General features: G+C 44.7%; 2 protein-coding genes across 2 annotated transcripts in view; one reads left to right on the forward strand and one right to left on the reverse strand.

The window, feature by feature from the left end:
- The window catches only part of LOC126278213 (uncharacterized), a 162209-nt gene extending 161247 nt beyond the window's left edge, over positions 1-962 (reverse strand). Inside the window, exon 1 of the mRNA XM_049978147.1 lies at positions 768-962. Within this exon, the coding sequence (XP_049834104.1) occupies positions 768-851 (84 nt within the window). The 5' untranslated portion in view covers positions 852-962. The remainder of the gene's footprint in view (positions 1-767) is intronic.
- LOC126278212 (uncharacterized) overlaps positions 1-15596 on the forward strand; it is a 61743-nt gene that overhangs the window by 29210 nt on the left and 16937 nt on the right. The gene's annotated exons all lie outside the window — the stretch shown is intronic.

The raw sequence follows: 15596 nt of genomic DNA on the forward strand, positions 1-15596 counted from the left end.
GCAGTAGAAAACGGTTTCCTAAGAATTGAACGCAAAATAAAAGCACATCAAACATCACTACAGTAGTTTGTCGAGCTTATTTAAGAGATGCTTCTGTTATTCATAAACGACTTTCGCACCTATAAATATTGATTACAATGAAGATCCTGAGCACAAAATGACTATAGTGATTATACAGACTTTTTTTATATTTGTGCTTATAAACTGTACTTTCATGAAATGTAATTGCTTTGGTTACACATAAGTGAGAAGTTATGCAATCGTCTGATTTGAGCACTATGGGACTTAACTTCTGAGGTCATCAGTCCCCTAGAACTTAGAACTACTTAAACCTAACTAACCTAAGGACATCAAACACATCAATGCCCGAGGCAGGATTCGAACCTGCGACCGTAGCGGTCGCGCGGTTCCAGACTGTAGCGCGTAGAATCGCTTGGCCACCCCGGCCGGCGTCTGATTTTTATTATTTATAAAACGTAATTTATATTCTGTAACGATATAAAATGCACAGCCGTCTGACATATAATGATGTGCAGTTCTAATTATGTGCAAAACAAACAAACAAAAGAACTGAATGCAAGGAGAGGTCGTCAGCTCCCGGTTTCTCCCTCGCACAATCATTTATGTTTCTTTTCCTAGCAATGTTACCAATACTACCGGCTACTACGTGATTCATGTAATATACCAAAACTACCGAACCTTAGTTTTGATAGAGCGCAACTCGAGTGCGGAGCGTCCAGTGTGGACGCGGCGCAGTGTTTACATACCTTCCTTGCCGCGTAGCGTACTTGCAGCTGCTTGAGGCGACATTGAACCTCTCTGTGGGCAGCGGTCATGTGTTGCCTCTCCATTCTGTTTTGTTCAACCGTCCTTTGAAAGCGCAGTTGGTAATTGGTGGTATAATCTGTGCCGCCACAAGGAAAACTAGGAGGAAATGCGGGGGATCCACGCGGCCAGGGAGCAGGAAAACGCCGCTCGCTGGTGAGCACAGAGTGGCGGGGGAAAGTCCCCGTGTGCGGCGTCAGGGCTGGCAACGTTGCGTGATGTGAGGAGGCGAGCTGAGAGCTCCGGTCCGCCCACAGCGCCGCGCCGCGCCGCGCCGGCGACTATCGATACTCGCCGCGACCGTCACGACAGCGCCGACGCACGTGCGCCTCACAGGCGGCGCGTCAGCGATACCGCGGCTAACGACAGTCCTTTGTTCTTAATTACAGTTCTGACCGCTCCGCAGGAGGGCAACTTCATCTGGTCGCGCGGCAGTCACGATCTCCTTTACCTGCCTATCTGCCCTTTTTTCCAAGAACTCATCATGAGCTCAAATTAAATGAGATATTTCGAATAAAAAATGCCATTCTGCATGCCGACCAGTTTGGTTTCCAACAAATAAATAAATAATAAAAATACAAAATACAAAACCTAAATTGTGCTTTTCTCGCACGAACTTCCAGAAATTAACACAGGTAGCTGCAGTATTTCCTGACCCCAGGAAAACATTTGGCTCAGTATGAACTATGAGGTCATATTTCTGGACAGTTGTATGTGAATACGTGTCTCAGCCGATAAGTGGTCATTTAGTCATATCAGGTTCAGTCAACAGTCGGTCCAAGGATTTTTTCCCATTTATCGCTTTTCTCATCTCTGGCAATAGTTTGTTGGTGGTAAAAATAAGTTGGACTGTTGTTCGGGGCCCACGGCAAATTGTGAATCGTTCTGTAACCTGTTGCATAATTAATTTAAAACGTCAGATGATAATTCAGTTGAAAGGTAAGAGAAAGGTAAGGGGATATCACCTACAATAGAACTGTGCCTAGAAAAAGATTGTAGTGTTTAAACCGACTTACAAACCGAGGACACCTTTACCTACATCTGTTAATTTGTTTCGCCCTCAAGTATTATGCTCTGTTCATTTTTTCCTTCGTCGACCCATCTTCCTTTTAGCTTTACAGTTCAAATGTGGCTTTGTTGTTCTCTTTCTTTCATTCTTGTGGCACGGACTTTTCCTTTAGTTCCTCACTATTTTTCAGTTCAGATTAAATGTGTTTAATTTTTTCCTCGTACCTATTTATCTGGTAACTGCTCCTAGAAATCTCCCCTCTGCGTTTTCTATCTCTTTGAATTGTCTAGTAAGTGTCTTAACATTTACATCCATTTAATAACACTGGTCTTGCCACTACTCATACAGGTTAAGCAACGTATCTCTTCTGGTAACATTTAAAATATCATTTGATTGTGCCGCATAGGTGCAGGAATTTCTGTAGCTTTCTATTCATATTATTCGATATCCAAGAAGTATCACAGCTGGTATTCAGGAATTTGTTAACCGGCTGGTAATTAATGACTGTTTTCGCCCTAACTGGTTCACATCCTCTAAATGCCATCGTATTTGCATTTTCTACTTTCACAAGCAGGTACAGTCCACACTGAAATCATCTTCAATTCCAACTAATATAATTTGGTCGTTGGCAAAGATCATTGTGTCTAGGGTAGCTTTTTTTTTTTTTTTTTTTTTTTTTTTTTGTAGCAGCTTATGCTTTGTACAGGGTCGATCACAGTAGGAGCGAGTTTACTTATTTAGTACACAAATATGGGCTTCTAATCTTCCTCGTACAGTGATTATTGTTCATCAAGAAGTGATTCATTCTAGTCATAGTGAGTCAGCAAGTGACAAGAAAAGTGCCTCAGCGGACGTTACATCCCTTTGATGAGCTCAGGAATGTGGACGTTGAAGACACCGGAAACCGTGCTGTCGCAGCACGCGTGGTCTCGACCCGAAACGTTTCCACTTAACAAGAGTCGCTTTCAACCGGATCCGCCGCGTCTCCACAAACAAGTAATTGCAAGCCCTACCACGACAGTGGCGTTAGAACGCAGGAAGCCACATCAGGCGCCATGATGTAGTGCTAGAACGTTTAGAGACCTGACCTTAACAGGTTGCAACAAATTCGATACAGTATACTTGCCGACGGCACTGTAATTCTGTGTGACACAGTAAAGGATCTGGAAGATCAGCTAAACGGAATGCAGTGTAGAAAAAATGTTATAAAATGAATATCGACAAAATTAAAAGAACTGCAGTGGAGTGTAGTCAGACTGTTTCAATGATGAGGGAAATAGACTGGGAAGTGAGACACTCATTATAATAGAGGAATTTTGTTATTTAGGCGGCAAAACAACTGACAACGGCCGAAGTGGAAGGATATAGAATGTCGACTGGTGATAGCAAGAAAAGTGTTCCTGAGAAAGATAATTATATTAATATCTGTAAATGTTGTAAATTAAAAATCCCATGCTCCTGCTTCTGTATGTATGCGAAGGCTAATCTCAAAAACTGCTGCAGGGATTTCCATAAGACTGATTCACGAGGAACGTTTATGTAAATAATGTATTACCTCTGAGTAAAGATCAGTGTGTAATACATGTATTGCTATGTTTTCCATATTTAATTGGCGTTTGGAGTGACATCTCGTGGCAATGATTGCAGCTATGAGCCGATCAGCTACAGAGGAAGTGGTGTCTGGCAAGAAAAACAGTAAAGTAACAGCCGCCACAACTCCAGACGTTAGGCCTGGTGGTCTCGCGGTACAATGCTGGCATGGAAACAGAAGATGGTGATTAGTGTTTTAGGGCGCACAACAACGAGGTTATCAGCGCCCGGTGGAAACAGAAATTCGCATTATCGAGTCCACTGAGATGACGGATTTTTTAGTCTGCCATTTATGGTAGCATTTAGCTCTCAGTAGAGTTGTAAAACTACTGTAGGATATCATAAGTAAGGGTCGATTGCGGTGGACGAGAGTAGTATCTAGATTCCCAAGAAATGGGAAGCGGTGAACCGTCTGCAATCTGAATGAGTATAAATTAAGATCCTTATAAGCTAAGGACTATTTTTGCTCTGCATAGTTATACTCCAGCAGATTACTGAAAAGTAAACAGTATGTGTGGCAAAATTGAAATCGTCAATACTATTTCGGCTTTAATTCGAACAGTGTTAATTTGTGACGTGAAACAGAGAGATGTTGTAGTAAAAAATCATTTCATGTAGCACTAGAAAACGAATTTCCATGAAAAGTGGTAAAATTTAAAAAACGTAAAACAAAAGCATATCACACACATTGCTTCAATACTTCGTCGAGCTTATATAAAACATGTTTCTGGCATTCATAAACAACTTTTGCATTTATCGATAGTAACAAGAAACTCTTGCACTGGATCATGGTGAAGAATTTTCTATTGAGTACAAAAAAAAAAAACAATAATTTTGCAGATTTTTTCACGTTTGGCATGTTGACGGTACCTCCATCAGAAGATATTGCTTTGGATGCGTAAAAGTGCAGAAGTTACTGGTCAAATATTTTATTTACTTATAAAATGCAATTCATTGCAAAAAAAAAAAAAAAAAACATATGTACAATGTAGGCTTTCAGTTGAAACTTCCGGGCTGAGAAGCCGTGGTCAAATTGGGCTCTGAGCACTACGGGACTTAACTTCTGAGGTCATCAGTCCCCTAGAACTAAGAACTACATAAACTTAACCAACCTAAGGACGTCACACACAACCGTGCCCGAGGCAGGATGCGAACCTGGCCGGCTAGAGAGGCCGTGGTCCATGTATGAAACTTCCACCTAACTTTCGTCTTCATCTGCGGGAGACGAAACGTTAGGTAGAAGTTTTATACATAGACCACGGCCTCTCAGGCGGGAAGTTTCAACTGAAAACAGACAAACAAATCAAAGAGAAGGCGTCGGCTCCCTGTTTTTCTCCCGCACATTTACTTATGCTTCTTCCACTACCAAAGCTACCAATACTACCGGTAATTCATGACATTACTGGGCCGCAGGATCGCTCTGCAAGACCACATTTCTGCCAACGATTATGTGACCATTTTAGCTGATAAGTTTTTGCCAGCCGTGGTGGCCGCGCGGTTCTAGGCGCTTCAGTCCGGAACTACGCGACTGCTACAGTCGCAGGTTCGAATCCTGTCTCGGGCATGGATGTTAGTTAGGTTTAAGTAGTTCTAAGTTCTAGGAGACTGATGACCTCAGATGTTAAGTCCCATAATGCTCAGAGCCATTTGAAGCATTTTGAAGTCAAGCTGATAAGTTCTCATGGTACAGTGTTCGTTCCCAATAGTGATGCTGTGTTCCAAGACACTATAGCTCCGCATCACCCAGCACTAATTTTGTCAGGACGAAAATGAACTGTACCATCTGTCCTGGCCACCACATCCACCGGTTCTCAATATGATTAAGCCTTTGTGGTCTAGTTTGGAGAGAGAAGTGCTTGATCGCTATCCACCTCCATCATCGTTACCACTATTTTGCCGGAAGAATGATATAAGATTCCCTTGGAAATCATACAGAACATGTATTTATCCACTCCGAGACGACTAGAAGCTGATTGGAATGCGAAAGTTTTTCCTGCATCGTGTTAGGCGTGGTAATGTGTCGTGTTTGTGGCGTTTCCATATTTTTATCCGCCCCTTTAGTTCCCTTTATTTGGGAACTGAGTCCAGTTGCGGCTGTCTGGTGTTCTGTTCTTTTGGCCGCACATGGCTGGCTTAAGGCGGCTTTCGGCAGGTGGTCTCAAGACGAAGAAGAAACGTGCAGTGGGCGCTCTGCCTCGAAACAAACACGATGACATCACCGTGCGCATGTGCTAGGCTGGGCGTGACTGTTTGTCGGGAGAAGAGAAGCGAGGAAAAGCTGACGTCTGCTTTTCTGAGAAGAAGTGCCGGTCTGACCATCTGCGTCGCAATTACCGCCGTGCTCACCCACGTCCTTCAGCCGCCACCCTTACTTAATTCTTCTGTAAAGGCGGAGGAACGTAACTTCAATCATCTTCGGAAATGGAGACAAACGAAAACTCGTCAGGAGTAAAGAAGGCTGTACTTGGCTGAATCGCCGCTGCTAGTGCCATCTGTATGACTGCGACAGAACTATTACACCGGTGTTGTTTTCAGAGGAGGCTTCTCAGCTTTCTACAAGGTTGAAAGTTGTTAATTTCTAAGTTGACTTAGAGATCTACATCTACATTTATACTCCGCAAGCCACCCAACGGTCATTACCTCCCTTTCCTGTACCAATCGCGTATGGTTCGCAGGATTAGAATTGGGAAGCGGAAGGATGTTTCATCACTGTTTAGCGGACATGGAAAAACTTCCTGACCACCAGGTTCAGGCTGGCGGCTCTGTCATAACCTCCAAACGTCACCGCAGGGAGTGAGGGGAATGTGTTTGTGGGTGATACGTCCTTTAACTGGAGCCGTTAAACTCAGCGTCCCAGCGGTTCTGTTCGAGAGCTGTACGTTATATTTAAGCACTGGACTTTCTTCTCTGTTTTTCCACCCGTAACAACAGACATAATACGCAGTCAAAGCACTATCACAGTGATCAACGCGTAACATATAAATGCCTGGTACTTCATAACAGCTCGGACAAGAAAACAGAAAAACAGTATCACTAGTACCTTGTCCTGGATGGCAGCGTGGCATTCCCACAATGCCACCCACACTTTTTTCATCAATATAAGACTACGTGAGCATTTGAACTGAAACAAACAGTAGAGAATCATACTAAATAGTTAAAGGCTTTCAAGTTTTAACTTAACTTCACTAAAAGTGTTCGCGTGCTGCCGTGGTTAAAGTAAGCGGCGCGTCGCAAAATGGTGTTATCCAAAACCGCATCAAGGCAACTGTGATGCAGCATGGGTCACTGACAACAGGGCTGAACGCGACTACTGAGATGTGCACGGGCTAATAGACGCGCAACTGTTGAGCAACTGACCGACCAGATGAACTGCTGTCCATCGGTGGCGAAAGCTGAAATTTGCACGCGAAAATCGCAAGTAAATACCCACCGAATGGCGACAGTTAGTCTTTTCAGATGACAGATGGCCATTGGCGTGCACCGCATGAAACATCTGAAGGCGCATACACACTAGCCCAACGAAGGCAAACTGACGATGGCCAATAGATTTGACAGATCATTAGTTGCCAACGCATTGGCGTTCGGCCTGTTATCCTCTCCAAAGCAAAGCATACGGACCAAGGGATTCAGCCACATGGAATAGTAGTTGGCTCTAATAATTTCTACTCTAGTTTTGTTGTCTTCTTATATGGTCAAATGGCTTAAGCACTATAGGACTTAACATCTGAGGTCATCAGTCCCCTAGACTTAGAACTACTTAAACCTAACTAACCTAAGGACATCACACACATCCATGACCAAGGCAGGATTCGAACCTGCGACCGTAGCAGCAGCGCGGTTCCGGACTGAAGGACCTAGAACCGCTCGGCCACAGCGGCCGGCTGTTTTCTTATAATCTAGCATTTTAATAACACTTTCATCAGCCGATATTACGAGGGAAGATTTAACAATCGTCGCATGTGCTGCATTTATTTTACTGCAAGAACCTGATCATCAGAAAAGAAACAGAAGAAGAAACGACCCTGGTGGTCGACCTCTCTTTTAAAAAGTAGGGAGCAGAATGATGGGACAAAATTAGTGTATTACACTAAAGCTGAATTGAAATATAGACGACTTCATAAATTTTTTGCGAATGAGAACTACAGATTTCGAATTGTTATTGGAATTTGTAGGCCCTAAAATATCCAAAGATGACATCTCTTTTAGGAGAGCTGTATCTACAGTAAAAACATACCCATAAGCATTCCATTTCCTCTTCCATATTGTACACATTACTTGTTAACAGATCACTTATTTCCCTCCAAGCGCCTAATCTACTCAATTTTTTTACGATCGCAGTTCGTAGGACCCCATAAATATTTTGTTCACGACGAAACTATCAGCTTTTCTGCTGTCTTTGTATTCTACTCAATACTCCAATATTTTTAGACTCAATAGATAAATACCCGTTCAACAACCGCAACTCACTACTGAACCAACGAACTTTGGACCCTGCCTTCCATCTAGGAAATGGAAGCCCAACTCAACGCCAGCGTTTTGATGTTACCGCCGGCAGTCCGAACCGTAACCAAGGCTAACCGCTTTGTTAGCTTCACTTTGCTGTCAGTTCACACCAAGCAAATTTCGGCCAGAGAAGTGGTCGATAGTTGTTCGTTGGTCTAGTGTGAACGGGACTTGAAAGCAAACACCCTGGAACAATTCTCGGAAGGTTCGAGACAGGAGGAGAGAGCGTTAGGGTCTGGAGAATACTTTCTTGGCGTTCTCTGGGTGATGTCTTCTGGAAGGCACAATGGATGAAAACAAGTATTCATCTATCCTTGAGGGACTCCGTACATGCAGTTCATTTTTCCTCGGTACTCTGGCAACTACCAGTAAGACAAGGCAAAATATCGCACAGCTGGCAGTGTACGCCGAGCGGTTCTAGGTGCTTCAGTCTGGAACCGCGCGACCGCTACGGTCGCAGGTTCGAATCCTGCCTCGGGCATGGATGTGTGTGATGTCCTTAGGTTAGTTAGGTTTAAGTAGTTTTAAGTTCTAGGGGACTGATGACCTCAGATGTTAGGTCCCTTAATGCTCAGAGCCATTTGAACCATTTGGCAGTGTACTAGTGTGGTTCAGATAGGACCAGGATGAGTCGTACCCCTCTGGCCACCAAGCTCCCCGGATCTAAACCCAACTGAGAAAATGTGTGACCACTCAATGGGGCTGTTCGCGCAAGAACCGAGAAACCTAGTGGAGCTAACCACGGCACTGGAGTGGGCGTGGCCCTACCTCTCTGTTGGTACCATTCAGAACCTCACTGACTTTTTCTGCACTCCTCGCGGTAGTCTGCGCTGCAAACGGTCGTTTTTAGGCCTTTGAGAAGTGGTTACATTAATTGACACGACAGTGGAATATTTTCTTTGTTTAAAGTTGATTTCTCTACGTTGTTGATGTTGCCACATAAAGTGACATCATAAATAGTACAACCTATCTCTCGACCTGAATCTAAAGTCTCGATGTTGTGTAATGGTTGCAATCTCTTAATAAGACAGCTGCAGTTGTACTCTGTACAGGTGCTATGTTGGACATTATTTTAAAACCAGTTGTTGATAGAATGAAAATAGTAATCTGTAACGTAATTGTATCAGCTTCTGAGTCACAATCGAAATGCCTCACAGATGCAGATTTTGAATTTAGGTTTTTATTATATTAATATTCAGGGTGAGTGTTTTTTAAGTTTGAGATAAAGAGAAGTTCAGTAATGCTGACTAAAGGACCGTAGTCTCAATCCATCTCCATCGAGTTTCAGGCTGGTATTCTTTCCGTGAGCGTCAGTATTGACACCTTTGGAGTCTTTGTTCTTGTCTTTCTTCCGTTGTGTAGTGACATTTGGCTGCGTTCAGTTTTGTACGCTGCCCGCCGGTCGAGAATATCTCGATAGGTGGAGGCATCGGAGGGTCTCGACCGACATCGCAATCGGTCTGTTCTTCAGTCGGTTCTCGTGTCTGCGTCGCAGATGTATTTTTCTCAACAGGGAATGTGCTTCCGCTTTCCCTGTCGTTTCCCGCTTGTTTGTTGTCACTAAGTCCTTCGTCGGAGCTACGGAGGCGGCCCACACCGTGATAGGAACCTGGTCCTGTTCTAGCTCATGGCGAGGCGCCAGAGTTTTTTCCTCCGCCGATCGACGACAGAGAGGCGCGTGGGACGTGCGTGGCTGCTGAGGTAGGTTTGGGCTGTCCAAGGTGAAGCACGCCCCCCGGGGACTGTTCTGTGGGCCTGTGCTTCCCCGTCTCGTCGCGTTCCTTTTGGGCCCCGCTGCAACAGGGGGGATCGACCTGGCCCCGGACGGCAAACACGAGCAATGAGACCGGCCGCTGGGAAGGGGGAGGGCTGGAGGGGAGGGGAGGGGCACCACCGGCCGCTGTGCTCCACGACTTGCACTTCCGCGCTCTCTTTAACAGCGGCGCTTTACTTACGTACGCTGACGAGCCCAGCCATTAGAACGGCTGCCCACTGGAGACCAAAAACGAGCTCTGTAAAGTCTCCTTATACGCGCCAGCGGGTCCTGCGTCATCATCTCCGAACTCGCCTTCGCCTACCTACATTTACATACATACCCCGTAAGCCAAACGTAGAGTGCGTGGCGGAGGGTAACCTGTACCACTACACGGCACTCCCCTTCTTGTTCCACTCGCAAAGAGAGCGAAGGAAAGAAGACTGTCTATATGCATCCGCACAAACCCAATTTCTTCTGCTCAATTCCCCACTGCAGCTAAATGTCGGATATTTCTTTCGTCATGTCCTGAATACAGCTCCTGATCGAATCAGTGGTGTCTGTTCTTTCGGACATGCATCTACGAAAGAACATATAGCCATATAAAAAGAATTAAAGATTAAAGCACTCTGTCTTCAGGCCACAAGTGGCCCATCGGGACCATCCGACCGCCGTGTCATCCTCAGGTGAGGATGCGGATAGGAGGGGCGTGTGCTCAGCACACCGGTCTCCCGGTCGTTATGATGGTTTTCTTTGATCGGAGCCGCTACTATTCGGTCGAGTAGCTCCTCAATTGGCATCACGAGGCTGAGTGCACCCCGAAAAATGGCAACAGCGCATGGCAGCCTGGATGGTCACCCATCCAAGTGCCGGCCACGCCGGACAGCGCTTAACTTCGGTGATCTCACGGAAACCGGTGTGAGCACTGCGGCATGTAGCCATATAGAATTATATTTATTTTTCTCACACATAAATGATAACTAGATACAGTACCATATCCAAACGTGCTGTTTCGAGTTCGCGCGGAAAATGCAGATCTCCCAAAACTTCTACGTGCCATAATGAATAAGAACTCCCTTTGAATGGCGATAAATGCAACTGAAAAGAGAAAAAGACCTATGAGAACAGAGTCCAATCACAAAATCAGCAGTAAATTCACGTTGTCGGACGCAACGATAAAATATTTAGAGGTAACACTAAGAAGTGATATAAAATAGGTGTTTTACGTAAAATCGGAAGAAGAATTAGATTCGTTGGAAGGCCTCTGGGAAAAATAAATGCATCTGTAAAGGAAAAGTCAAACATTGGAAAACCCAGGATGGCTTCAGCGGCCAGAGGCTGTGATCATGTGCGTGTGAGTTGCGTTTGAGTGTGTATGTGTTTGTATACTGTCTATTTTCGACGAAAGCGTTGTTGGCCGAAAGCTCAGTTTCTGACGGTCTTGTTGTTGTGCCTGTCTACGACTCAGAATCCCCACTATATGAGTAGCAACTATCCTTTTCACAGTATTCTTCTACCTGTAAAGGAAATCGCATATGATGCGCCCTTACGACTTCTTCTAGGATACTACCCTACCTTCCGGAGTTTTTATTAAGAATGCGTGTCACAGACATCGAACAAATTAAGAGATAGGGGGCTAGGTTCATAATACCCTAAAGGAAAGTTTAACAAAGATGCTGAGGAGACTTAAATACAGACCTGTCAAACGAAAATGAGTTTGTTATTGCGAATCCCTGTTGGAGAGAAGAATGTGCGACATTTGATGCTTCCATTATCTTATACGTCATGTTCGGATTACGAGGATAAGATAATAGAGATATGCGCGTGTAAGGACAGCCTTTTTTAACCTCGCTCTTTACCGAATGAAACATAACAGAAAACATGCAATGTTGGTACGAAGCACAAACGGCAGCGGGCATGCGATCACTGACAGTGAACCGCGGAACAGCAACTTGTCGCCTGGTCGGGTGAACCACATTTACTGTTACACCATGTCGGCGATCATTTGCGGGTATGGCGTCATCCAGGCGAACGGTTTCTCTGAACATTCATCACATCACAGTCGCAGGTTTATGGGCGCAGTATTATGCTGTGGGAGACATTCACCTGGCTTCTACGGAATTTCTGATGGTAATCGAAGACACGAAGACAGCTGTGGACTACAGCAACATGATTAGAAAAAACGTCCATCCTTTCAGGCTTGATGTCTTCTCCGACGGCGATGACATCCTCCAACGTGATACCTGTCTGTCTCGTAAGGCCAAAATCGTGCTGCATTATTTTGAGGAGTATGATAGTGCACTCACGATGATGTCTCGGCCACGATATTCATTTGATGTGAACCCGATGGAACACTTCTGGGACATATACAACTGTACGGCAGTTCCACGCATGCAAACCCCTGGCCAGTAATTAGCGAGAAACGCGTGAGCTACGCGTAAACATTTGGTGCCACATACCTCCGGAAACGTACCAAGGACCTACCAAGGACATGTCGACTCGATTCCGTGCAGGATCGCTACTATATTTTTCCGTGCAGGATCGCTACTATATTTCGTCGCAATGATAGACAAACACGCTGTTAATCAGGCGGTCATAAAGTTTCGGCTCTTCAGTATAGCAACACAGAGCACAAAAAAATTAATCACCCCTGGGAGACGTCACGTTTGGGTCATTATCGAGCAAGCATAGCAACTGGCACCGAACTAGTTCAGATACGCCATTCAATGACCGTAACTGATTCGTTTAGTTCATATGAAGATGTAGCAGAAATGCTCGACAATTTTGTAGCGAAACCCAGTTGGGTAAAGTTGGAGAAGTTTTATTCAAAGAAGAATGTGCGACTACTATGCTGCAAGCCTCATTTATCTCGCGAAGGGATTATGAGAATAAGAGGAGATAGATTAGGTGTCGTGCAGAGGCATATAGACTCATTTTTTTCTCGTCCGATGCACAAATGGAATAAACACGAAAATCGATACTATCGGTACGATGAACCCTCCGCCATGCACCTAACAGTGGCTTACTGAGTTTATACAGGGTGTTGCAGGAGCAGTGGTCAATATCCAGATGTATGACAGGGACGATCGTTCGAAGCAAAAAAATCTGGCAAACATGGGCTCTAAAATGCATGAGCAATTCTTTATCTACGATGCTGTGAAACAAATCTCTTCTGCTGCAAGTTCATTGATTCCAATATTATGGGAGGAAGCAGCACGGATCAAAATAAGAAAAAAATATCTAGTATACAAGGGCTCTGAAATGCATACTTTAAGAGCTGTGAGAACTTGCTCAATAAAAGAGAAGTGTTGGACAGTAGTGAAGATGAACAAGAACTTACAGCACTTTAGAGCCCATGTTTACTGAACATTTTTTCTTGTTTTCATCCATACCACCACCTCTCAAAATATAGAGAGCAAAGAGCTTGCAATAGAAAAGATTTGTTGCACAGTATCTAAGATGAACAAGTGCTCATATATCTTAAGGCACGCATTTTAGGGCCCATGTTTACTGCAAATTATTGCTTCGAATGATCGTTCCTGTCATATCCCTGAATATTGACTATTCTCTTGAGAGGTGTAGATGTGGATTGTACGTGTAACAAATTAGGCCAGAGAACGCGTGATGGAGTTTTGGAAATAGGAAACTGTTGACTAATCGTCGTCAAACTTATTTTGCTGAAGGGCCAATACTGGCAGAGTAGGCTGGCACTTCGGGTCGGATATGTGTTGATCTTAATATTATTTGGAAACCTCAATAATTAGTGTGTTACGAGCCCCCAACTGACTAGCTATAGTCATGGCGCGATAAGTTGGCCGCTGGCCTCCAAGTACTGAAGGTTAAAAGTCGGCACCATTCGGAACACTTCTGGACGACTATTCTCTGTTGCAGATTCTGCCACCTTCAGCGACCTCAAAGTTGCGACACTGTAATTACCTGACGAAGTGTTGTTTAGTTGGTTGTGTGAGCAGATGATTAATTGATTCATAACAGTGCTTGTATTTATAATAAAATGCATTTGCAATATGAGTCATGATCACAAACATTTACTAAATGTTTTAAAATTCGTTTGTGATCTGCTCATGCCTTATATTGCAACAGCTTTCTTTTAACTGCATAATCTTTTATACAAATATATACCGCGTTTGAAGGTGATCTTCTCTATAAAACGCATTGACGAATCCAAGTTAATTCCGATTGCAATTTATACCATAGCAGCTGATCGGTACAAGTCGCGTTCGCCTGAGTTGTCAGTTCTAAAGGCAATAAAACTTTTCCGCCTCACATTCTCTAATCCAACAGCGCCTACGCTACTTACCCCTCCGCCCTGACATAAGCGACAAACTTTAGTTAGCTTAACGTCAGTTAAAATTAAGCTCACCGTAAAATCTACTGTCTCTTAAGTATTGTTGTTTGTTACTGGATAGTCTTAACAAGCTACACTGAAGAGCCACAGAAACTGGTAGACATGCCCCGCTGAGCTAGTCGAAGTGCCGCAACACGACGTGGCATGGACTCGAGTAACGTCTGAAGCAGAGCTGGAGCCAACTGACACCGTGGATCCTGCAGGGCTTCCATAAATCCGTGTGAGTACGAGGGGTCGAGATCTCTTCTGAACAGCACATTGCAAGGCATCTCAGATATGCTCAGTAATGATCATGTCTGGGGAGTATGGTGGCCAGTGGAAGTGTTTAAACTCAATAGAGTGTACCTGGAGCCAGTCTGTAGCAATTCAGGACGTTTGGGATATCGCACTGACCTCTTGAAATTGCCCAAGTCCGTCGGAATGCACGATGAACATGAATAGATCAGGTGACCAGACAGGATGCTTACGTACGTGTCACCTGTCAGAGTTGTATCTAGACATATCGGGGGTCTCATGTCACTCCAACTGCACACGCCCCACACCATTACAGAGACTCCACCAGCTTGAACAATCCCCTACTGACATGCAGGGTCTATGGATTCATGAGATTGTCTCCATACCCGTACACGTCCATCGCTCGATATAATTTGATACGAGACTCGGCCAACCAGGCAACATGTTTCCAGTCATCAACAGTTCAATGTCGGTGTTGACGGGCCCAGGCGAGGCGTAAAGCTTTGCGTCGTGCAGTCACCAAGGGTACACGAGTGGGCCTTCGGCTCCAAAATCCCATATCGACTACGTTTTGTTGAATGGTTCGCACGCTGACACTTGATGATGGCCCCAGCATTGAAATCTGCAGCAGTTAGCGTAAGGGTTGCACTTCTGTCACGTCGAACGATTCACTTCAGTCGTTGTTGGTTTCATTCTTGCAAGATCTTTTTCCGCAGAGATGTTTGATGTTTTACCGGACCTGATATTCACAATACACTCGTGGATTGGTCTCACGGGAGAACCCCACTTATCATTGCTTCGGAAAGGTTGTGTCCCATCGCTCGTGCGCCGACTATAACACCAAGTTCAAAGTCACTTAACTCTTGATGACGTGCCATTGTAGTAGCAGTAGCCCATTTAACAACTGCGAAAGACACTTGTGTTATACAGGCTTTGCCCACCGAGGCACCGTATTTTGCCTGTTTACGCATCTCTTTATTTGAATACGCATGGCTATATCTGTTTCTTTGGCGCTTCACTGTAGATGCATATCATTATAAAATACGGCTGAGAGTCGCGGGCCACGAGAATACTTGATTAGGGTCGCATACAGCCAGAGGGCCGCAATATGATGACCATTGTTCAAGACGAAGGGGGCAAAAAATGGAGTAAGGCGTGAAAGTCAATGGACAGTTCCATGTAACAGCAATAAAATTAATAATGAGACACGCTGTTGTCGGCTGTTGTTGAGGCCTGTCGAGGAGTTATACCGACTGCGTATGTTTGGTGTGAATGAGTGCGCGCGCCGGGTGTCTCCGCCGTCGCCAGTGATCATA

This window comes from Schistocerca gregaria, chromosome 6 (genome assembly GCF_023897955.1).
Source record: "Schistocerca gregaria isolate iqSchGreg1 chromosome 6, iqSchGreg1.2, whole genome shotgun sequence".
NCBI classification, from domain to species: Eukaryota; Metazoa; Arthropoda; class Insecta; order Orthoptera; family Acrididae; genus Schistocerca; species Schistocerca gregaria.